At 41.5% G+C, this 25,869-nt stretch overlaps 2 protein-coding genes across 2 annotated transcripts in view; one reads left to right on the top strand and one right to left on the bottom strand.

The window, feature by feature from the left end:
• Positions 1-6,484: 6,484 nt before the first annotated feature.
• Positions 6,485-24,602, top strand: LOC137432915 (inter-alpha-trypsin inhibitor-like). Its single transcript, XM_068125231.2, has 6 exons — positions 6,485-6,658; positions 10,958-11,027; positions 11,695-11,862; positions 14,144-14,329; positions 14,442-14,526; positions 23,562-24,602. The coding sequence occupies exons 1-5, from the start codon at positions 6,566-6,568 to the stop codon at positions 14,483-14,485; spliced, it is 561 nt and encodes a 186-aa protein (XP_067981332.2). The 5' UTR covers positions 6,485-6,565; the 3' UTR covers positions 14,486-14,526; positions 23,562-24,602.
• Positions 14,996-25,869, bottom strand: part of LOC137433187 (uncharacterized) — a 275,834-nt gene continuing 264,960 nt past the window's right edge. Inside the window, exons 54-57 of the mRNA XM_078783996.1 lie at positions 23,667-23,826; positions 21,936-22,045; positions 19,724-19,942; positions 14,996-16,898 (exon numbers count right to left, since the gene is read on the bottom strand). Of these exons, the coding sequence (XP_078640122.1) occupies positions 16,755-16,898; positions 19,724-19,942; positions 21,936-22,045; positions 23,667-23,826 (633 nt within the window). The 3' untranslated portion in view covers positions 14,996-16,754. The remainder of the gene's footprint in view (positions 16,899-19,723; positions 19,943-21,935; positions 22,046-23,666; positions 23,827-25,869) is intronic.

Raw genomic sequence — 25,869 nt, 5'->3', positions numbered from 1 at the left:
GTTCGCAACATATTAATGTACATTTGTGCCAAATTTGGTGCTTGTATCACAAAATGCACAACAGGTTTGCTATGCTGCTACACTAATATGGTCTTTGCAATGATTTTGTTTTTATGATAGTTTCCTCCTTTTGAGGAGCTCTCTCTTCAATCATTTCCTAGTCACATGTTTGCTGGCACTCTAGTTCAGTGCAGGCATGTTTGCCTCTGATCTGTCTCAATATTAACCAGACTCGGTGATGATGTAATGGAGTCTCCGAGGTCACGGGTCGTACTCGTACCCCGGCTGAGTCATACCGAAGACTTGTAAAAATTGTTTGTGCTACTTCTTTGATGCTCAGCATTTTTTTTTAAAATGATACAATGCGTCTCAACAACAATAGGTTGGCAACCATTGCACACCCCTCGTGCCTGCAGACATTGCAGCATCATGGAGTACGCTGCTCTTCCAAATGTCCATTAAGCCAGCTGTCCTGTGAGCTTTCACTTTCTTAAGGATTTGTGAGTTTCTTTCTTACACAAGTTGTTTTAAACTGTAATTCAATGTTAATGGTGATTAAATAGACGTTTAGAAAGAACGAGAAAGTTTCCCGCGTCCGCACGGGACTCCAAACGGGGAAGGGATGAGATGGCAAAAATGCAAATGGCGTCCTCTGTCATTGAGCTGGTAAGGCTGTGAGCTACAATTCACATTTATTGCGAAATCCATTTGAAACTGGGACAAACTCCCTCACTCTATTCAATCCCTCTCCTCCCTCCAGGTCTTTAAAACAGCTGTTCACCACCAGCTCTTATCTTCCCCCATACAAAACCTTGATCTTTTCTACCCCCGTTAATCCATCCCAGATACACTTTTTTGAAATTCCGACTTATTTCCTGGAAGTCCTTGCAGTGTCCTTGTGTTTTATACCTCTCCCACCCCCACCCCCCTTCCCATGCCTCCTCCCCGCCAGCCCTCTCCCTCCCACAGATCTCCCGATGTCCCTGCTCTCAAATGTTGTACTTGTGTGCTTCTCTCTCTATCCCCATCTTGTCTCCCGCTCCCTTTATCTTATGTTTTATGTGTCAGTTTGTCTTTTTGTGATTAATGTTAGCTCTTACCCGAGCCTTGATCTTGTATACAACAACAACAAAAAACAACTGTTTGATATGCGCAGCTTTTTGATATCTAGGGTCCGTAATAAAACTTTGTATTGGTGTCAAATCCAGTGACCAATTGCATAATTAATAGTAGGATGTGACCATGCAAGTGGGCCCAAAATGCTATAAAGGGACATTTACTTTGAACAAACACAAAATTATTTAATATTACTCCCTTCCTGCCCTCACAATTGTCCTTCAGACATTCATTCATTTTTAGCTCACCTGGAACGTAGTTCCGGTGAGCTTATGCGACAGCGCGTCGTCCGTCCGTCAGTCCGTAAACACTTCCAAATTCTTCTCCGAAACTGCTGATGGAATTGTGAACAAACTTGGCACAAATTATATTTGGAATGTCGCTACTCAAGTTTGTTCACGACAAGAAAAAAAATCTGAGTCTAATGGGGTCAACAGGGGTCAAAGTGGATCCAGGTTTGACCCCTCAAAATAGGAATTTGCTTTTTCCTCTGAAACTACACACACGATTTCGATGAAACTTGACCACAGTGCTCCGTTCATCATCTGTGGCGTATCAACATTTGTTCACGGCATTAAAAAAATCCGGGTCTAAGGCGGTTGATGGAGTAGAGGGGTAATTTTGGGAAGCTGTTGCTTGCAAATATGTGCCATTTATTTTAATACATGTATAAAACTGATTGTTCTCTTGACTCATCTTACTTACATCATGACGGTGGCATATCGCAGTGAAGAATATGGACCGATTAATGTGGCGGATTGGCGTGTAGAGTAAGATTGCAGTCACCTGACTTGGTCTGCTCGACCAAATATAAGATCTGTTACGTGACTGCCTATCGGCACGATACTAGCTTATACTGGGTACACCAATCTGCACGGTAACACAACTCAACATGGGATCCGTCAGGAAGTTCCTGCAATGACTGGCTATCCTGTTCACTTAACGACTCGCCAAACTTGGACCCGAGTTATCCGGACCGGCAACGAACGTAACAATACACAAGAATGAGTTATCTCTGTGTGCCATTGTGAAACCTTTTCTTCGATTGCTGTACAATTCCACAACCCTGAACCAATGTCCAATTTTTTCATACGTGCTTGGGGGTACTCAGATTCAGGTGAAGGGAACAAACCCCTTCTCTCAACTCCCCCTCCCCCAACTCCCCCACCAGGGAAATTATCTACATGTATGTTTGTGTAGGTCTAAAAAGCGGCTGGCCCAATCTCCACCAAAGTTTGGAACCATGTTATATCACATGTTATATATCACGTGTATTTATCACGTCAACCGTGTTATATATCACGTGTTATATGTCACACACAAAAAAGACCTTAAACAAAAACCAGCGACTTACACTTGGCTTGCGATCCAATAATATCCATATTTCTTTCAGAACATTTTATGACCTTGACCTTCACTATTTAGGAATAGAGTGTAAATTGAGAAAATGTGTCGCCATCTACAATATATCCATAAAACTCTTGAAAATCGGAGGCAACTGATTCAAGCTATGATCAAAGGTGTGGTTTTGCTAATTAGGTCACAATACAAAAAAGATAGGTCAAGGTCACGAAACAAATATCAGGTGTACAACATCAGTTCAGGTACGATATTATGTTGCAAGAACATCTTGGAAGGTTAAGCGGGCTTTGAGATTCGCATTAGCAAAATTGAGCAATAACAAAAAACACATTTTTTTTTCAGACTGCCATTTGACCTTGACCTTTAACTCTGAGGGATGTGATGCAAATTGAGCGTAGATGCACCTTGGCCTAGGCTATTTAGTGACGGATATTACGTTATGATCAGACAAACTTCAGTTGAGTTATGGCGATAAATGTTACATTGTCTCCCGCGATGAAGCTAACTCCGAGGGCCTTTCACTCACTCACCGCAGGCAGGTTGGTGGTCTTTCTGTCTTCTACCGACTCCTCTCCGGCCTTGCTCCTCCAGCTCTCTCTGGGCTCTGTCCCCCAAATATTCCTACAGGTCGCACAAGATCTGCCTGTAACCCTCTTATGGTGAAACTGCCAAAATCAAGACTCTCTGCTCACCTTCACTCTTTCATCCCTCTTTTCTCCCGCGCCTTGAACAAACTCCCTCACTCTCTTCAATCCCACTCCTCCCTCCAGGTCTTTAAAGCAGCTGTTCACCACCATCTCTCGTCTTTCCCCATCCAAAACCTTGATCTTTTCTACCTCCGTTAATTCACCCCAAATCCACTTTTTTGAAATATCGACTTATTTCCTGGAAGTCCTAGCAGTGTCCATGTGTTTTATACCTCTCCCACCCCCTCCCCCCCCTTTCCATGCCTCCTCCCCCCAAGCCCTCTCCCTCCCACAGATCTCCCCATGTCCCTGCTCTCCATCTTGTCTTCCGCTCCCTTTATCATATGTTTATGTGTCAGTTTGTCTTTTTGTGATCAATGTTAGCTCTTACACGAGCCTCGATGTTGTATACAAAAAAAATAAAAAATTGTCTATAATTAGGTCACAGCCTCAAAATCAGGTCAAGATCAAAATCAATTGTGATAACCCCACATACTTTATATTCACATCATTGATACAAAATTCCATTTCGAAAGTCCAGGTTAGCTCTGAGATTTCGCTCGGACATTGATAAAGCTCTGGAAAATTGGAGTGGAGAAATTTTTGTTTCTAAATAGTGGTTTAGTACTCCCAGGGGGTCAAAGAAACTGTGTGGTAGCATTACAAATTTGGTGTGCTAATTTTAGAAACAACCCAAAAACAGCAATCATGGGCCGGGAGGCCTAAAATCAATTGAGAACGTAAGCCAACAGGGCTACAAATATGAACTTTGCTGATGTGATGTTGTAAATACACAGAACTTACTTTGACTCCATGAGCCTTTTATTCAGAGGAAGGTCTAATGCCCGAAACATCAACTTTACTTTGTGTCCACAGCATTTGGCATTTGAGAACTTCCAGTTGATAAAAACGTTTGTTTGAATTGTCCGCTTTTACAGAACACCACGTGCTATGACAAAGTCTCGTATTCTTCTTCTTTGCAAACCAGTTTGTTTGTCAATCTGACCTCTGAATATCGGGCAGTTTGAGGGGGAGGATAACTTTGCCAGATATCTTTGGTAACATCTTTGGAAAATATCTTTGGAAAAAGCTGAATGCCTCAACTCTGTGTTTGCCTCTAAATCTTGTGTCCCAAACCCATCCCTCTCTGTACCCACCATACCCAGTCGTACCCTGCTGCTCCTGGACTCCGTGTCCTTTCCTCCTGACAAGGTGGAAAAGTTTCTGTCAACCCTCGACTCTGATTCTGCAACTGGACCCGACGGCATCAGCCCACGGGTCCTAAAATCCTGCTCTGCTGCTCTATCTCACCCTCTCTCTGTTCTCTTCACCCTCTCTTTTGCTCAAGGTCAACTGCCATCTGCTTGGAAATCAGCCAACATCACCGCTTTGCACAAAAAAGGTGCAAAAACAGATCCTAGCAACTACAGACCAATCAGCCTTCTCCCAATTATCAGCAAAGTCATGGAATCCATCATTGCTTCGGATATGAAATCTTTCCTCTTCTCCAATGGCTTGATCTCTGATCATCAATTTGGTTTCAGACCAGGTCACTCTACTCTGGACATGCTGCTTCTGCTGTCTCAACAATGGATGGAGGTCCTCAATGCCAAACAGGAAATTAGAGCTGTCTCCCTCGACATATCACGTGCTTTCGATACGGTCTGGCACCCCGCTCTGCTCACCAAACTCTCCTCCTTTGGTATCCATGGAAATCTCCACGCATGGCTGGCGGACTTCCTCTCTAGTCATCGTCAACGTGTGGCCCTGAATGGGTTTCTCTCATCTCCTCTTCCTGTTCAGGCTGGAGTTCCCCAAGGCAGTGTTCTGGGCCCCGTGCTTTTTCTGGTCTTCATCAATGATCTCTCTGACTCTCTCGAAAATCCTCTCTATCTCTTTGCTGATGACTCCACTCTCTGCCGCTCCATTCCTCTTCCCTCAGATCGGCAGTCTGCTGCCTCCTCACTCTCTGAAGACCTGGACAAAATCACAGACTGGTCAAACAAGTGGAACATGTCTTTCAATCCTGACAAATCTCACACTCTTACTATGTCTCTCCGAAAAGATCGACTGGACAACCCTCACATCTACTTTCTCAACAATCCTCTCCAAGAAGTTCTGTCGCTCAAGATTTTGGGTCTCACTATCTGCCATGATCTTTCTTGGGAAAACCACATTTCCAAGCTGGCCTCCAAAGCCAGTCGCCGACTGGGCATCCTCCGTCGTGCGAAGTCCTTCCTCGGCACACCTGAGCTCCTCACCACATACAAGGCTTTCATCCGCAGCTCAATGGAATACTGTTCTCCCCTATGGGCCAGTGCTCCTGCCTCACACCTAGCTCGGCTTCACGCTGTTGAAACCAAAGCTTTCAGAATTATTGAAATCTCCCGCGATGAAGCTATCTCTGAGGGCCTTTCACTCACTCACCGCAGGCAGGTAGGTGGTCTTTCTGTCTTCTACCGACTCCTCTCCGGCCTTGCACCCCCAGCTCTCTCTGTGCTCTGTCCCCCAAATATTCCTACAGGTCGCACAAGATCTGCCAGCAACCCTCTGATGGTTAAACTGCCGAAATCTCGGCTCTCTGCTCACCTTCACTCTTTCATTCCTCTTTCCTCCCACCTCTGGAACAAACTCCCTCACTCCCTTCAATCCCACTCCTCCCTCCAGGTCTTTAAAACAGCTGTTCACCACTATCTCTTATCTTCCCCCATCCAAAACCTTGATCTTTTCTACCCCCGCTAATTCACCCCAGATCCACCTTGTTTGAAATTCCAACTTCTTTCCTGGAAGTCCTGGCAGTGTCCATATGTTTTATACCTCTCCCACCGCCCCCTTCCCATGCCCCCCCCCCCCAAAGCCCTCGCCCTCTCTCAGATCTCTCGATGTCTCCATGTCTCTCGGTCCCTGCTCTCAAATGTTGTGTTTGTGTCCTTCCCCCTCTCTCCCCATCTTGTCTACCGCTCCCGATGTTATATGTTTTATGTGTCGGTTTGTCTTTCTGTGTGATTAATGTTCGCTCTTTCACGAGCCTCGATCTTGTATACAAAAAAAAAAAAAAAAAAAAAAAAAAATCCAAAAGCTTTACCAACAACCTTGACGCCTAATGCTGATTGAATATATCGACAAACATCGTTAAATTCAAGGCAATTCAGTCAATTTCATAAAATTGCCCAAATCTGCAGCTAAAAAAAAAAATCATTGCCAATCCACTTCTCATGGAAAAGAATTCCAACAAACAACAAGAAATGAATATTTAACAGTGGAAAGAGATAGGGCTTCGCTTATGCAATAACTTGACCTCCCGCCCAATTTGATAAACAAAAAAACTCCAAGGTCCACGACGTTGGTTGTTTGTTGGAACTTTCGGACCAGTGGACGCAGTCTGCCTATTCCTGAACACGATGCATTCTCTCACTGCCGGCATATTACTCTGCGCCATCCTTACCATCCTCAGTACATCTTTGGCTGAAGAAGGCAACCTCGATCCAGAAAAAGTAAGAGTGGTTTTTGTTTTCCGAACCGATTGCATTCATCATCAGATAGATCATTTTGCATTGTGACATGAAAGCTAGGACTATCAGGTGCATCTTAAATATTGTCATGAATGTTCTCAAATATGAGATATTAGTCCGATTTCAAAATTTCATTCTTATGTCCTTCAAATATCTCTTGATTCAATCACTTTATCATCTGAAAAAAATCCCACATGTTAATATATGTTGTTAATATCGACACCCGCATCTTTTTTTAGCCGCGTCGCAGACGCTGCTCATAGAGTGCCCTCTGCTGTTGTTGTTGTTGTTGTTCTTGTTGTTCTTCTTGTTCTTGCAGAGAAGACAAAACCTCAAAGCTCCACCCATTCTGGGAACCATAGCTCCACCCATTCTGGGAGAGCCTTCATATAAACAAATATCCACCATTTTATTAACTTGCATAGCTTTGAGGCCTGTTTTGTAGGCCCGTGGCGTCTTCCTCTCTCACACAGTTTTATTTCAAATCAAATTCGATATATCAATTCATTTTTCACAGTCGCTAACATAGTTTTAGACTCGGTTGAAAAAAAACGGGAAGAAAATCCGATGAAAGTTGCCCTTTATAGAACGAAATGAATTCTCAAAGGCCTGTAACTTCAAGTCCATTGAGATATATATTTTTTAAATCGCGGCATGGTCAGTCATACACCGCCCGAAATAACAGACGGGAAAATGCCGAGATATATATATTTTGTTTAAATCGTGGCATGGTCAGTCATACACCGCCCGAAATAACAGATGGGAAAATGCCGAGATATATTAAAAATTCGTCCATTTGATGACAATCGTCACGATGAAATATTTAATTTATACGTCGTCACAATAATGTGGAGAGAGGAGCATAGCTTCGTTCACGTGTCGCCACACACGGGAAATTGCCGAGATATATATATTTTAAATCGCGGCATGGTCAGTCATACACCGCCTGAAATAACAGACGGGAAAATGCCGAGATATATTAAAAATTCGTCGCCACACACGGGAAATTGCCGAGATATATTTTCACTTTGCACAAAATTAACATCAAGTAATCGAATCAATAGGAATGTCCTGTGCCTATAACATCGACGTTATAGGCACAGCTGCATCTAGGCATTGTGTAACATCGACGTGGCTTTTGTTTTAATTAAAACTTTTTGTACTTGTTTTCTATGTAATAGCAATGCTTATGAAAATATTTATGATATAGCTACACTTTGCATATTGGCGAGAATAGAGTATTTGTTTTAACAGAGGTCGTACGTTCAAATTCCGCATTTTTACCAAAATTCCGGTCATATGTTCAAATTGAACTGGAGCAGGAGTATTCAGGATTTAAATTACTAGCAAGTTGCCCGTGCCTGCACCGGATAGTAGGAGGATAAGCTTCTGGAAACTTAACCACTCAAAGGAGAATTGCATATCTCTCTCGATCTGGAATTCCCAAGCCATGGTCCATGGTGTTCCATGTATATATGTACTGATGAGGTACCCATGCTATGTATGGGTGGAAGGCAAATGTAAACAGACGAGGAAACGGCGAATGGTAAACATGAACCAATAAATTCCACATTCCCGTGCCACCTTCAGTCGAACATCAGGCATTGACAGCCGGTTCTTGAAAGACTTGGGCAAAAACCTTACTGCAACTGGATGTTTGTACACGCGGTCAATGGCGAAACTACAAGTGCCGAATCCACGAATGTCATGGGTGGAAACTCTCATAGACCAGATGGATTTCTGAGAAATGTGAATTTTTGGGTAAAAGTTGGGAACCTTACTTTTTAACATAATTAGGATATGCTGAATTCGAATAACCCAGTTCCCAAGCCGAATTTGAGTTTTTGACTTTCTAATTAGCATAAACAAAATGGCCACCAAATTGCCATTTTTGGACAATTTCTTTGAACAAGCATTTATATATCGTATACATGCAGCTCTTTTACTTTAACTTTACAACTTTTACCCCAAAAATGCACCTAAAAGCTTATACATGGCCTTTTTCCATAAATCCATCTAGTCGATCACATAATTTCCTCAATCTCCTTTAAACTATAAATCTCTCCAATCAATCTTTTTATTCCAAACAGCATCATTCTGATCACAAATTAATACTACAGCATTAATTTAACAAAATACAATGTTACAAACACTCGTGAGGTAAATAAACAGAGACTCCGATTTGACGTGAGCACCAATAGAGACGAATCTGCCGGCGAGCAAGGGCAGACACAAAACACTTTGTACATATGGAAACTAAAAATTAGAATTTTATTGAGAAATTTATCAAACCTCTCACCCACCTTAGGACACCCGCTGGAAACCCAAAAGGTTCCACATAAGGTTTGGCAGGGCTAGACCCTAAACTGAAGGAGTAGTTCGGGGATAGACGGACAGACACACCTGCTTAATAATATAGATATCATCTCAGCAAGTCGAGCATGGCAAGCATGGCAAGTGTGACAAACACCTCCAGCATGCCTTTGTCCTGCAATGCAAGTCTTACATATGTTGATGCAACATGTGTATATATATATATATATATATATATATATATATATATATATATATATAGATATATACTATATATATATTGTTATGTCGGTGGGGTAGAGAAACTTTAGACCAGGTAGATTTGTGTAGGTAACATGCTCTGACTGTCGTGAAGAAGAAGACACACTACAATGTAATAAGTGGAGGACCTGTTCAGCCCGGATGTCGGATTGTGGTGCATCTTCGTTCCCATTATGAGGAATGGGGCATGTTAACTAGTTATAGGGATTATGTTAACTACTTCCCTGTTCGTCGTTCCCTATGTGATTGATCCTTTGTCCCTTATGGCACCACAATAGACACGAGTAAGAATGGCAATTAAAACACATTAAATAATAATAATAAAACCAACCGGCAGCCAGTTCTGAGCCCTGCCGATGGCATACCACCAGCTACATCACCACGAAGGTCAGGCAGGCCGAGAGTCACACCCAGAAGGGCAGTAATTTGGGCGGGAGTTGACCAACAGGAAGGCCAGAGTAAGAAGTGGCACGCTGATTGGTGAAGAGCTGAGACTGTGGTGTTGGACTTTGCTGATTGGAAGAGAAGCACCATTGACGTCAGTAGTGGGACGTAAAAACCGCGTCCTGCCAGGATTCTTTCTCTTCTCCCTCTTCTCATGCTGGATGTGAAAAGAGCCGGTTGAGCGCTGATGATCCCCCCCCCCTTGTCTTCACGTTCTGGACCTCGGTGCGGCAGTAGTGTGCCGAGCCCTTGCTGGGGATTGTGAGGAGGCCGAGTTGCGGACGGAGAGATGCAGTTTTGCCAGGCAGAAACGACGCGTGGATGAGCGCTCGGGCCTGCGTGCTTCAGGCCTGGTTCCAAGCACGGACTTCGCACCAAGGCGTGTTCGTGCGCACGGACCTCCAGGGGCCATTCGCAGACTGATGAAGCCCGAAGAGCTGATCAGAGCTAAGTACACGATAACCCCACATATTTATTTTCATTTATTCTTCCCTTCGTCTGTGTTCAAGTCTGGTGTGGGGGATGTCCCGTTTCGGAATGTAGTTTACCGTCGCGTTTCTTGTTAATTGGCATTCCGTTTTAAATAAACCTGTTTATTTTTGTACATTTTAAACCTGTTTTTCGTTTGAGTTATTTTCTTTGCAGGCTTTGGGACTGCTGGCGGTCAACAGGTAAGACCCTTCATCCCCCCCTCCCTTTTCTTCCTCCCGCGTATATATAAAATCTGCTGTTTGAACTGAACGCCCAGGATTAACGCTCGATTGCCTTCCGTGATGCTCGATTGCCTATTTTGACCTGAGAGAAGTCACACGACAATATATAAATATATATTGTCATGTTGGACAGCCTTCATTAACATGGGCCGTCTGCGCTGGGATATTTTGACTTTGATATAGAGATATGAGATATATTGACTTTGATATTTGATATGGAGATATGAGATATTTTGACTTTGATATCGAGATATGAGATATTTTGACTTTGATATAGAGATATTTTGACTTTGATATTTGATGTAGAGATATGAGATATTTTGACTTTGATATTTGATGTAGAGATATGAGATATTTTGACTTTGATATGAGATATTTTGACTTTGATATAGAGATATGAGATATTTTGACTTTAATATGAGATATTTTGACTTTGATATAGAGATGAGATATTTTGACTTTGATATGAGATATTTTGACTTTGATATAGAGATATGAGATATTTGACTTTGATATAGAGATATGAGACATTTTGATTTTGTTTCAACAGCAACACAGCAAAGTCGTAGCTGCTGATGCCGATGAAGGTTCAGGAACGGAACCACCAAGCCAAAGTACCTGTAAGTGTTTGAGAAAATTAGAACCTTGCGTTCATTAGACTGGCCTGGCAAGGAACAATGTCTTCCTACAATAAAAAAGCGTGCCAACTGCCAAGGATTTCCTGGCTTTTGAATGGAGGAAATGCTATGCTCACCCAATTAGCCCAATCAGTTCCTTGTTAAGAAAACAACCCACCGATGTTAAAGCAATTTGTCAGTCTGCAGCTTTTTCAGTTAATGTTATTATTTATTTATACACAGAAAATTAATTCTGAGGCAGCAAAAAAATTAATTTGAATGTAGAAGGAAGAACTAGTCATTGTGGGTGAAAGCTATTGTTGATCTGTTTCAGTGGACAGGTAGAAAAAATGGACGAAAGTGACAGGATGTTGATTGAAGTATGCTAACCACCTTAGGAAGGAAAGAGAACCTGACGTTTCAGTTGTTAGCCCTTATTTGGAGCAAAAGACGGTAACATCCGAAATGGAGTTTCACAGCAGTTTAGCATAGGCCTACCTCAATCAACATCCAGTTGATTTCATCCATTTCTCAAGCTGAACATACGAGGGAGTTATTTATTTGCATCGCATGGGCAAAGTATAGTTGCTTGTAGAGTGACTAAAGTGGCAACTTATGCCAAAGCAGATGCTTCCGGTGTGTGGATAAGACGGGTGTCCGTGTCCCACAGCCAGTTGCACACTCGCACCGGAAGTAGGCCCATGCTTTGGAGATATGCTGCAATTCTTCTACAACAGCTCCTCCATGGACTGTGAAACCTTCACATATGGGGGGTGCATGGGAAACGCGAACCGTTTCAAGTCCATCCAAGAATGCCATAAGACGTGCCGCACTGATGGTAAGTGTCGTTTTCTTATCCTTCTGCAAAGGCTAAAAATGCAACTGAAGACTTTCAGATAGAATGAGTATCACATGATTATATAACACTCGATAAACAACTGTTTCCAGGTGCAGTATTGCCTGTATTTAAAGAAATACATTTCAAATAAGAAAATGAAAATTCCTCCATTACCTTCGTGCTTTCCACAACAAGTTGATCTTCTTTTTTTGTCTGTAAAACTCTGCGCAGACTTTTATTCGTACAAAAATAGACTTTAAGGTACGTTAAGTTATTCCACATTTACTGTCTGTCCCTTTGAAACCTTGATGAGCGATACACCACCTTCTTGATGCCAGCACAGAATTTTACTGCTTGGTCTCAACATCTTAGATGTGAGGGATCACCAACTGGTCCTGTAAATGGCTTCTTGTGTGGTAATGTGGAAGGATGCCGTTTATGAGAGGTAGTCTATCCTTGAAAATGGTGGACCACAGGTGGACATGTGATACCATCTAATAGTAGCTTCAATTCACCACTATTCCTTCCCCTGGAACTGCCCAACCTATAATTTTTTAAATGTTGTCACTCATGGGAATGTTTGGATAATCTAGCCTCCCCCTATAGCATAGGGGAAGGCATATTTCTGCTGTAGGGTTTTTTACAATTGGTGACCCAAATTTTAATGGTACCACCGAGTTTCTTTGAGCACTAGGAGAACTAAAACCATCACTTAGAATTATTTTTCTTCCTGCACCACCAACACTCCCAATTTCTGAGCTGTATCAATTTCCGAGGTATATGTCAGAGCCGGCTGAATGTACGGCCGGTGTGTACCCCGGTTTAGAATAGGTACACCGTATCCCTGCGCATCGTAAGAGCGTGACCAAGGGTTGGCTTCAGGAAGGGCATCCGGCCATAAAAAACATTGCCTCAAACAGGGAACCATGATTGTCATGGGGCCCGCAAGGCTAACCCCCGCTCTAGCGGGGAAAATGGCCTTAAAACGATCATTCATTCATTCATTCATGTCAGAGCCGGCTGGGACTTTAGGAATGAAATTTTGCATCAGCAATGTGAATATAAAGTATGCGGGGTTGACATGATTTTTTTACCTTGACCTAATTTTTAAGGTCATGAGCACCAATTATCATCATTTAAACATTCTTCACCAAATCTCGAATAAAGTCTGTTCAATCAGAACAAAATTGCCCTCTCTAGATGGCCTAGAACAAGGTGCATTTACACTTAATTCACATCACCTCTGGGTTAAAGGTCAAGGTCAAATAGTGGTCTGAAAAACAAAACCCAGTTTTTGGTGATCGTTCAATTTTGCTAATGCAGAATCTCAAAGACTGCTTGGCCTTCCAGAATGTTATTGCATCATAATAGTAGACCTGAACTGAAATTGTGCAGGTGATATTTGTTTCGTTCCTGGACCCACCGAAGATGGACGGAGGTTATGTTTTCAACCATGTCTGTTCGTGAACAGGATATCTCAAAAAGTTGTGGTTATTCGGCCGAAATTTTGTGGGGAGGTTGGGATCCGAATCCGTATCTGGATCTGAGAATTAAAAATATGAAGTGATTCTTCACCATTGAGTGAGTGATAGGGCCAAAAACGATATATAGTATATGATATTTCAAAAATTTGTGGACGAGTTATGAAAAAAAATTGGTGAATGAGTTGGGGAGGTGACAAGAACAAGTCAACTGTTCAGCCTGGCGGAGGTATGCTCTTTATTGAGTACCGTTCCAGTTTGGGATTTTGACCTAATTAACAAAAAAACACCTTTGTGATAATAACTTGAATCATTTTCAAAGATTGTCGATGGCAACACATTTTCTTGATTGACACCCTATCCATAAATATTGAAGGTCAAGGTACAAGTAATATGGTGGTCTGAAAAAAATATGGCCATCATTGAGTCATGGACCGAGGGTAAATTGTGGCCGATCACCAAAGACACTCTGGTGGAGGCTTACCCTTCCTGGTAATTCTGTGATTGCAGATATCTGATTTGAAAATGGTTTCCTTTCTGAACAAAAATGATGTAAAAATTTTTTTCCTGCAATTACGACACCAGGCCAAGATGTTTTTTGTTTGCCTCAGCAGATAAATTCAACACAGCTACGTGCACTGCAATTGTGAAAAATTTTGTATGAAAGTCATGATGCTGGCATCTAGAAGCCGGTAGACAGTAGGAATACAAAGTGAAATCATGAGCGCAATGATCATTTTTCAATATGATGGTGCACCATCATCTCCCCCTGGTGGCTTGTCCTCCTTCCACTACCCCAGCGGTGTGCTCACTGCCGGTGCTGGTGGGGAACTGTAGGGCAATCAAGCGTGCTTGGGCATTCGACACGCACAAGAAAGTATGCACCAGCTTTCGTTACAGTGGCTGCCAAGGAAACGGGAACCGCTTCTCTTCAAAGACAGAGTGTGAGATGCTCTGCCAAGGTCAACAGCAGCATGTACCCTCAGGTGCTCTGCACGGATAATATTCGATGTTTCTCTTCTCAAATTTTTATGATTATGTGATTATCAATGATTATGCATATCAACTGCAGTTTGTCCATTTTTCATTCTCCTACAGATATTGAAGAGGGATTTCTAGGTGTGAACAAAAAACACGACTGATAAAAGAAGGAAAGCAAAAAAGCCTAATAATTCATTCCATGGTGAGATAATCATTTAATTCGAATTACAGTCGATTTTTGCTTGTCCTCTCTGAAGTATAACTTCAGTGTTGATTTATGAACTACCGTAGATTGAAATTATCCTAAAATTCCCTAATGGAAATGTCTCATTGAAACAAAATTCGTGAGTTTCCAGTGCAAGTACCATGGTGTCTTATGGAATATCCCATTCGAGCTCCGTGCTCTCCTGTGAGTGCTGTCTCATGCAGGTGCTCTTGTCTTTTATGCCAACCACATTGCGTATTACGCGAAACTCCATGGGAATTTGTTGAGACATTTTATACGAGTTAGTTAGGTCACAGTCGAAAAAGAGCTCTTAAGAATCAGTGCATGCACAATTTTGTGATATGAGAGTGTATAAACATATACCGGAATATATGTGTGATTGTTTTTGGAGGGACGGGGGAGGTGAAGTACCAAAATATAAATAAATGAGTTCACACTGCAAATGTGAAAAAAAGAAAGAAAAATCATGTTTTACTGAGAAACAAAACTGTGCTGTTGACATACAACCAAGTAAATGATATGGTAGTTAAACTCTTATGAATAAAACGGCAGATCTGAATTCCTTTGCAGACATTTACAAAGCATCTACTCAGCAAAAGAAAAATGTATTCCAAATCAAAACTGGTTTCAAAACCAGTATGGGTTCTAAAAAATAAAACAAAAACCAAGTATTAAACTTACAGTGACGCCAAAGTGTATCAGAAGCTTTCAAACAAAATTAAATAGCAAAACTGAGATGAATTTGTCAAAACATGGTAACTGCATAGGTGATCGTGCCTGGAGCCATGCAAGATTTACGGATGATCTCGCGGACAACAAATACAGCATCTTGTGCGGTTCCACGGACTTAACATCAGCGTTAAATCTGCCAGCGTGTCACGGCACACTTTGATCGTTGCTCTAGGTAAACTCGGTGCATACCTCGGGCGGCGACCATGGAACTCCAACTGCCCGGGGATAACAGCGCAATGCCGAAGTTGTTAAGGCAGTAGTCAGAAATCAGGCAGGCACGGCTCAAACATAAATTCACACACAGTTTGACACCAAGTGAGTATTCAGCCATAGCAGTTCATGAGGTATAGCTCAAGGAAAATTCGTACCGGCGTGGCAAGTCACTAGGCCTGCGCACGAGTTCACACCGCTGCATGGCGAAAGCCACCCGCAAGAAAAGTGGTAGGAAGAATGGTTCACAGAAACGATCAGCACCAAAGCCAGGAAAGCACCAATATCTTCCTTTTGTCATGAAACTCTTACCTTCCGACCTGAATTACGGTAAAAAGAACTTAAACTGCTCTATAATGATGGAGCTGGAGGAAGATGTTTGTTTTTCCAAAATAAACCAACGAATTAAATAGCTTTAAATAGTTCCTGCAAATACATCTTCTTATTTTTTACACAATGTCAACCAGTTGGTACAAAAGTATTTACACGATATAAGTTATAAAGCATTTCTGTTTAACAAAAATAAAGCTTTACAGCTACTGCATTGTCATTTTGAGCACAAGGTTCTTGCCGCTCTGCCGAAGTTGCCTCGGAGCTCAAAGACAGCACAGATAATTCGCTCCTCATTTTACAAAACTATCATCTTGATCGGTTTTGGAGAACATTCTCAAAATGAGACCGGCTTGAAGCAGGAACTCAACTATTGCCTTTTGTAGCACCTATTCACAACTCTATTATAGCACCTGAATTTTAGCTGTTTATCATTGTCCATGCATGCAGTCCAGAGGATAATGAGAACATTTGAGGTAACGATTTCAGCATGAGTCACACCACAATCGCACTGTCAAGATCGCTCGAGCAACGTTCGAGCATGTTCAAGCCGACTGCTAAAGAGGTTGATCGTCCTCGTCAGTCTGGTGGAAAGGCGTACGTCGAGAATGAAAGGAGAATGGGTAGGTGGAGAGTATTGCACTTCCGGAAGCTCTTGCTTGATCCTCCAGTTGAGTATCACGGATGAGACGTCGAGTGTCCGCATGTTTCTCACTTATGACGAGGCTGTCCTGAAATTACAATATTTCTGTAGTGGTAATTTGTGCTTGTTCTTTCAGATGTAACTGAAGTTCTGAAGAAGTTCTATAAAACTTGTAGATTATGTTATGCAGTCTCTTTGGCTTGTTCTTTTTTTTCTTTTTTCATCCACACTTTCATTGCCTGTTTTCTTGGGAGAGCCTCATTCATTCTTTTATTTGTGTAAAGGCCTCTCAGAGGAAGCACACAGGACCAAACTCCAGGTGATATCGTGCACCTTCTTTTGGCTCTGCGTGTAGCACCTCTACAATCGGTAGTTGTTGCACGTCATAGACGAGAAACAAGAACTCTGTTCTCCTCCACGTCCCGTCTTGCACCTAGAAGGACACACACAAGAAAGCTCGTGACATGCTATAATAGTATAATATGTCTATTGGTCTGGTCAATTTATTCAACTTATGCTGCTTCCATTCATCGATATTGAGAAGCAAAATGACTCCAGAAGGATTGTTGAGGTGAAAGGGGAAAGGGGATGTTGTAATGTGAAAGGGGATGTTGCGATTTGGTGGAGGTATGGGGTGAAGAGAGGAGGGGTGGATTGGGGGTAAGGGCTGCATCCAGTTTCTATATCTATAACATCGCATTGATAAAATGAAGCATGTGAAGAGAGGAATATCAATGAAGATTCCACTACAGTGCATATAACACACATGCTGGAGAAAAAAACCAAATAAATATGTACTTTGACATGTTCAATAACTGTGCATATTACATTGGGTTGTACAGATTGCAGGGATATCAATCTGTGATGCGATTTCCTTTGCTAACTATTGTGATTCGGCCTCTGAATAAATAGATTTTTGTCATGAAGAGGAAGAACTCATCTGCAATAGGGTATGTATTCCATTATATGCAAAGAAATGACTGCAGTGAAAGTAGATTTTTAAAGATGAAGATACATTCACTACTGAAGAAATTGGATGGACATTCCTAAATACGACTGTTATCGCTTCCATTTACACAAAAACCCATAGAAAATGTAATTATTTTAACAGTTGCCCTCTTAAAAAAAAAAATCAAGATCTAAACTCATAGAAGATCAAGGTAAAATAGGGTAAAAATGCAGTGGAATGACAGTGGGCAACAGGCAGACACAACAAGAAAGGGAATGAAGAAACAGAAAAAGAGGAGAGAGAGTGAGTGAGAGGATCGGAAGGATAACAGTAACTGTAAGTAAGAGTGTTGGATTATGTGTGGGGGTTATGGAAAGAATGTGTGTATCCTGGAGGAGCAGTGGAGGGACAGAAGGCTGAGAGCAGAGGGAACTAGACTGGAGAAGAGGTGGCAAAAAAAAAAAACAACAGGCCATGACTTATTTGTAATGTGAGAGGCACCAGGCCTTGGGCTCAGCCTCACCATTGGAGATGCCAATAATTTTGAAAACTATAGATACAACAAAATCCAGGAGTGGCAGATGTGATGGTGGGGTGCCAGCCCATTTGGAAGACTCCATTGATCGATGGGCAAAGGTCTTGCAGGCTGGCTATGAGTAGCTCTGATTTTTCAAGAAATGACTGAGACGATGGAGTATACCCAATCTGGCTAACTTTGGAGGTGCACATCTGATGGTGAGATTTAGAGGTTCAAGAGACTGTACCTCCAGAGACTGATATGCCAATGGGATAGCCCTGACTCCTTGTTTGAGATTTATGGCCTCCATCCATTGCTTGTAGAGAAGCTGCTGCACATCCATAGTTTAGTGACGAGGAAGGAATCCAAACTTTTGGTCATATATTAGACGGTTTAAATGGAGGAAAGATTTGACGTCAGCTGCATGAATGATGGATTTGATAATAATGCTTGCAAATGTGAGTTAATCATACTAGTCTATAGTTGAGAATATCTGTTTTGCACCCTTGTTGTGAATGGGAGTGCTAGTGAAATTACAGGCGGAAGGGTGGCAGCCATAACAGAAGGACACACTGAAGACAGCAATCAAAGGCAAGAGCAGCAGAGCAGGATTTGATAACATGGACATTGATACCATCTGGGCCCATCTACGATGATGAGTCAAGGATGTACAGAACTTTCTCTACCTTTTCAGGTTAGGTATACAAGATTTGGAGGCCAACTATGAGTTAAGACATTCTGCCTTGTCTTGAGAAGCCTGAGGATAATCACCTGGTCCATCCTGTTTGAGGTGGGTGAGGGGATTATTTTTAATACAAGGTCAAGGCTCGTGGAAGAGCTATAACACGGAATGGACCAGGATGCAACATAACAAAAGGAACGAGAGAGAGAGAGAGAGAGAAAAATAAAAATGAGAGATTTGGGGTTGAATGAGGGTGGACAAGGGAAGGATGCAATGGTTGGACAAGATGGATACAGAAGCTGACCCTCAGGAAGGAACAACTGGAAATTTGGAAAAACGTGGGCTTGGGGATTCGGGGTTAATTGCGGTAGAAAAGATCATGGTTTTGTTTCGGAGATGATCTGAGCTGGAGGTGGTTCATACACCATGGATGGAATTGACAAGGGCACCATCATGAAATTGAGCAAGGAGACTGGTTGGAGAGTTCACCCCTGAGATTACCATGTTCATATATTTTGGCTTGGCTAAGGTTGGACACACTTGTCGTGAGCATTATTGAGTGAGGTAAAGTTACCTTCAGTTGGATTAGCTTTCTATGTTGAGAGAGTAAGCTACTAGACTGAAATCACCGCACCACAGGATTCAGTGTACCAGAACCAAAAGGATGGATAAGACAGCCGCAGGCTGTATGGAATAACAGGATGTAAAAGAGAGTAGGCTTTTGTGGAATTACTTTCAAGTGGATTCAATATCAGATCCTGTAAATATGCCAGCCCAATCCTCTTAGAGAGGGCAGATTGCAGACTGTGCCAGGTGGTATGTGCGAACAGCCAGATTCTGGGTCAATGAGGTCACTCTCTAACAATATCCAGAAACATACGAGTTGTTTTTCTACAGGGTCTAGTGATATGTGTAGGTTTACGACCATTGGACTCCACTACCCTTCCATGTACCTCTTCATATTTTGATCAAAAAGAGTTTGCCTTATGCATTGATTGAAATAATCTTTCGATTTATTTATTGTTATGTTATTTTTTACATTTTGCATGAGCTATTTTTGTATTTGCTCGAACGACGTTATGTTCCTCAGTTTATCATCTGTTTGAATACCTGGCAGCCATCGTGCAACACATTAGGAGCTAGTAAGCCACCAGGCTCAAAAAGGCGTCCGTTGAAAGCTCGGAAGCGTAATGCATGCCGATGAGGAAGGCTTTCCACTGGATCATCCCAGGCAGGGCCATCCAAGCAGTGGACGGTCAGCGCTTGTGCAGCTTCTGAACTCAGTAGGTGCAAGAAGTTAATCTGTGTCCTGTCCACACCAAAGTCCAGCTGTAAAAAGCAAAGGAACAATCAAGCAAGGAAGGCATCAGGCTTATTACCTCCGCTACCGAAGGTGGACAGAGGTTATGTTTTCACAACTGTTTGTCTGCCTGTTTATTTGGCTGTCTGTGACCAGGATATCTCAAAAAGTTATGTACGGATTCGGACGGAACTTAGTGGACGGGTAGGGTGTGTGCCAATGATGAATCGATTCGATTTTGATGAAGATCTGGATCTGGATAGTAGATTTCTTTTAATTTTCAAAGTAATTCTTCATAATTGGGAGATGAAATAGAGCATATTTCAAAAGGTTGTGCACGGGTTTATGACAAAACTTGGTGGATGACTTGGATAGGTGACAAGAACAAGGCGATTACATTTTGGTTAAGGGCTAGATGTCGATCCGGTCTATCAGTGGATACAAAACCCAAACTTTTCAGCCTGGTGTAGGTGTCCGCTCCGCTGAGTGCTATTCTAGTTTTCATATGATTATCTTCCCTTTCCCCCACCACCCATTCCACTTCTCACTCCATCCTCATAAAAATATTTTACCAAAATGACAAATATTCAAGTAAAGGTTTCAATATGGTTTGGCTATAATTTCCTCAATTTCTTGATATGATTTTATTGGCTGGATTTCTCTAGCACTTTCACAACTGCACTTCCTCAGCCAGAAAGACCACAAAATTCTGGTGGAAATCATGTTTTTCTTTGGTTTAAATCTCAAACACTGTACTAACTTCCTCATTCAAAAACTGCAAATTCCCCTTAAAGTGCGAGCTTGGTACGTATTTATTTATGATGCTTGCTTGCAAGCAACTTCAACAAAGGAGGCAGCTATTATGCACATCAAAGACTGTGCTATGTTTGCTAACCTATTGTTGTTTGTTCATGTATGCTCTATCATTTTAAAATGCTGTGCATCAAGCATTTGTGAAGTTTCTGGTTTGACTTGGTCCGGGGTTCGAACTGGCGATCTACCAAACTCGGAGCGGACGCTCAGACCATTACACCAATGAATCTGACATTGGTCGGATAACAGATTATCCATGCCTTTATGTTAGGATGACACACTGATTAGTTTTCTACCTTAAATGAATATTGTCGTTCAAGCTATTGAATTAATAATCCCTGGTGTTGGGCTAGCGGCTAGGGTGCCGGCTTAGGATCCTAGGATCCTGGGTTCAAATCCCGGTCGATCGCTGAATTAACGCCAGGGGGGTTGACTAAGCCTGTCATCCTTCCGAGGTCGGCTAATTGAGTACCAGTTCACTGGTAATTCCCTGTTTGTCGTTAAAGGCGGCAAAAAGGGTTGGCGGCAGGAAGGGCATCCGGCCGTAAAACATTGCTTCAAAAAGGGGACCAAAAAAAACAACAACAACCACGGTTCCCGAAAAAGGCCAACCCCCGCTCTGCGGGGAAAAATGGCCTCTAAAGGTGGTTATTTTTTTTTATAAGCTATTGAATTAATCGACAAGATCACTGAAACTCAGCTATGTATCATTTGCCACCACACTGAACACTATATCCACATATTGAATCCCCACAGCACTATTTTACACAGAAATGACAATTAATATGGCACATTATTATAATTATATTGCAATAACTTGATTTAGTTTTGTATTGCTGACTCATTTTGTTATATTGTATTTGCAAAACCTGATTGGACCTTTTCATAGTTTGCATACTGGGCAAATAATTTATTTAATTTCGTTTCTTGTAGCAGCATATAATCTCTTCTCACCATAACCCGATGATGCAACAAGCTCCAAAGGTATTTTGTCATGGTTAGTGGCACATACCCAAGCTGAGAAGCTCTTCAGAAATGCACAAAAAGCATGAAGTGACAGACCTATTGAGATCGTTACACACCGAACAGTGCATCAAAAATACTTTTTTCTGGCAGTTAATTTTGACTAATATGACAGCATGAAGAACTGCATTGCATTCAAAATTAACATGCTTTTCAGTCTAAGATGTAAGTGCCACCAGATCCTACCTTGGAAGAAGACACAGGTTTCAGACACGTTTGTCCTCCACTAGTGAAGTTGCAGTAAACTTCAAAAGTGTCAGATGAGCAGCCTAAGTTTGGGTCAACCCAAAATATGCCTGCAAGTGTTATGGTAACAAATTAGAGCCGTGTAAAAATAGGCACCAATTCTACCTACCAGTAAAATAGTAAATAACAACTAGAGCTACATTAAAAATACACCGCCCCCATACCAAATAAATAAATAACATATCCTCCAGCGTGCGACGGTGGCCGGCGATGCCGCTGTGCAGCACGTGGAGACGGAATTGGGAGGAAGCGGTGTACAATAATAAATTGATTAATTGTATAATTACAATAAATAAGTAATGATAAAATATTTTTCATTTCTTCATCAATTGGCTAATAGCATTCTTTAACCAACAGGGTTTCATCTGAATATGTAACTTTTTGAAAATTAATTGAGTACTTAATCGAAAAATTAAATAATTAATCGATAAATTGATTAATCAGTAAATCAAAAATGCCCTTTATAGCCAAATCACTTGGTCATTGTCGTGTCCAAGTATCAGCTTTCTAGCTCAAAAGGTGCCTGAGATACTGTATTACCCAGATGAGAAAGAAAATAAATAAGTAATTAATAAATCGATAATAATTAATTAATTAATCAATTATTCAAAAAATAAATAATTTGAGTTTTGTGAAAGCACTTGTTCACTATTGTGCCCAAATTTCAACTTCCTAGCTCAAAGGATGGCTGAGATAAGAAAGAAAGAAAGAAAAAGGAAAAAAAAAGAGAAAATAAAAATAAATAAATAAAACAAGCGGAGTGAAAACTGAGTACACCCTTTCAGCGTGCGTCATCGCCGGGCCCCATTCGGCACCCGGCTATGATGTCGTGCAGTGCTTGGAGATGGAATAGGAAAGGAGCGGAGTCTAACAATAAAGCAGCTGATTCCTTCTACCCTTAATAGCCGAAAAACATCGCATCCATGGAAAAATAAAAATCAATCTTTGTTTAAGCCGAAACGATCATTAAATGATTACTCAAAAGAGTTACTAAGAACCAAGTAAAGTTAAAATTCATATTTTTCCCAATTAAAAGATGTTGGTTGTTAGTGTGCTCTACTGAGTGCCGTTCTGGTGGTTTATATCCTGGTTTACTGAACCCTCATCTCGCAATACTGGATGTCTATCCTTCATAGAGTACATGTATACTCTCCTCCATAAGACGTGGACTTTGCTAAAAAAAAAACAATACATAGATGCCCCAAACCTCATGAAACAGGTCAGAACCATCTCTATAGATACATTCTACGCTCCTGAAACATGAGCAGCATGTTTTCTTTAAATTGTCAAGCTCTTTTGGCATCCATCAAATCATTATCATCCAAGTCCAAATCAACCATGAGCTGCAATTTTTGGGCTCTTGCAAGCAGTGTGCCATTTGCAATGCTGCCTTTGCTTCCAATCTTGCTATCGAGGCTAGTATATCCAAAGGCAACATTTGAAGACATGTCCTCCAATCGTTCTTGCAGAAATGTACACATTCATCACTTAAAACACTGCTTGTCTACTTAAAGCACTCACTAATGTCGGTCTTGCTCACTTATCCATTACGTTTGTCTTTTACAGATACATCTACTCCTTTCCTCTCCAAAATCAATGAGTATTCCTTGTACCCTTTGTTTTTTATGCTGAATCATCAATCTCAAGATCTGTAAAGAAAATACGTCTCACCATCAGACACTTTCTGATCACAGTTCATTAAGTCACGACAGATCCGAGCAGGGTTTTCCTTGGTGCCAATGGGATTCTTGATGCTCTGGATAAGTGTGTTGAGGTAGTGAAGTGCCTTGAGGATCTCCATGTTTTGTTCCATAATGGGCAATCCAGAATCCTACGGGAAAAAGAGACAGCAAATAGTCTGCACAGGCCACTATCCATAGGCAGATCATCATTCAAAATGGCTGTATGGAATGTGTAACTAGTCATATACTGAAATCATAATATAGTACATGTAACACAGAAACTTTTCTCATTCGTCTATCCTGCTTCTTCACCTTTTTATTCTGTGTCCACCATCCAACTCATTGTACGCCTACACGGTACAATGAAAACATTCTGGGATGAATTATAGGAGTTTATTATTATCGGCTAATGAGAGCTTTACCTTTACCCACTATACTACCGAGCCACTTGTCATCTGCACATTATATGTGAAAATTACAGAATGAGACCCATCTCCATAATTGTACCTCTACCCCCACCATGTTCTACATATTGTTCATTCCGTTTTATTTCTTTATTTTCTCCCTGCTATTATCGCTTGTCATTTCCATCTACCTTTCATTCCCCCTAATATATATATATATATATGTAGTGAAATTATACCAAGGTGAACCCAGGGGTGCTCGCTACGGAAGGGGCGTCTATAAGACCCGGGACAACCGGGGCGCGCGGACACTCCAGCGGAACTCACTGTGACATAGTCCTGTAGTTTGAATGGTATGTACGCCCCCAAATGCTGTGCTGACAATGCGCTGCGCTAACCATTGTTATATTGATTCAACCATTGCTGCTCATGAAATGCTCTGATTTAATGCCTGTTGCATGCATGTATTCTTACAGGATGTACTGCAGATCTAAATGATATTAAACCTACCCAGAGGTCAAGTCGTGTCTGAGCTTGATTTTCACGACAATATATATACATAATATGTGAATGCGACATGAAAACTCTCCTCGGAGAGAAAGAACATCAAGGAAAAGTTGCTTCAAATGAATCCAAACCTACAGGAAAATTATAATTTTTTCAATCGGACAAAAAAATTGAACCCAGGCAGTGTGGGTGCCAAATAGGTAATAAGGTGGGTGCCAAACAGAGTGGGTGCCCCGAGGCAGACCAGTCATCAAGGCGTTACTATTTATCAATATTATTTTTCTTTACTGTTAAGATGTGCTACGTATGCCACGAAAGGTGCACATGTTCAGGTGTACTGAATAACACAAGAAACTTTACGAATTATATGACAAAATGCAAGAAAAACCATATCATTGTTTCCCTCTTGGTTTGGTTGTCATGTCATTTTAAACCGGAACAAGACTTCGTGTACAGCCTGGACTTCATTCGTCAACCTAAAATCATCTTCACATAATCCATGGTAAGTTTACCCAATCAAATGTTTTGAATAAAACAATAAGTTGTCAAAGTCATTTTAGTTTCTTCTTTTCTTTAAGCACCAAGTGCATCCAACAACTCGAGCCATTCCTTATTGAACCTCCCATGTTTGAACTCTTACAAGCAGTGTAAAGATGAAAAGTTTCCTTTGTGTCTGTTGTGGTATTTTTACCATGGGCTTCTGTAAATCTCGCATTATCAGCCTGCGCCCCACGGCACAGCGGAAGACAGGAGGGGGCCGCAGGTTTGCAGTCACGTGTGTGTGTGTGTGTGTGTGTGTGTGTGTGTGTGTGTGTCCATGCCATAACTTATGTTTACCAGTTGAGCTTTTCTCATAAAATTTTCAACAAGGCAACAACAAACTGGTTATTGTGTGAGATCGAAGAAGAATTGGTCAAGGTGTGAGAAAAAAAAAAGAAAAAAAGAAGAAATTAATAATTTGGTTAAAAGGTCAAGGTTGCATAAAATAGTCAATTTCCATTCGATTGACCTGAAATTTTAACACTATTTAACACAATTTTAACCACACACTTTGAGGAAGGATGAAAGTGACTGGTTGAGAAGAGTGATGGAAATGAATGTAGAAGGAAGTAGAGGACGGGGAAGACCGAGAAAGACTTGGCTAAAGATGGTGGAAGAAGAAATGCGGGCATGGGGGTTAACAAGGAGAGATGCAGAAAATAGGGCAAAATGGAGAAGATTGTCATGGGGACCGCAAGGCTAACCCACGCTCTAGCAGGGAAAATGGCCTTAAAATGCCTG

Source organism: Myxine glutinosa, chromosome 8, assembly GCF_964187855.1.
Source record: "Myxine glutinosa chromosome 8, kmMyxGlut1.1, whole genome shotgun sequence".
In the NCBI taxonomy this organism is placed as follows: Eukaryota; Metazoa; Chordata; class Myxini; order Myxiniformes; family Myxinidae; genus Myxine; species Myxine glutinosa.
Note: the sequence above shows the minus strand (reverse complement) of the source record. Positions and strands in the feature narration are given on the sequence as shown.

Coding starts and splice junctions, on each gene's coding strand:
- LOC137432915 (XM_068125231.2), top strand. CDS start 6,566: ATGCATTCTCTCACTGCCGGCATATTACTCTGCGCCATCCTTACCATC. Junction 11,028..11,694: donor ACCACCAAGCCAAAGTACCT/GTAAGTGTTTGA, acceptor CGTGTCCCACAG/CCAGTTGCACACTCGCACCG. Junction 11,863..14,143: donor TAAGACGTGCCGCACTGATG/GTAAGTGTCGTT, acceptor CCACTACCCCAG/CGGTGTGCTCACTGCCGGTG.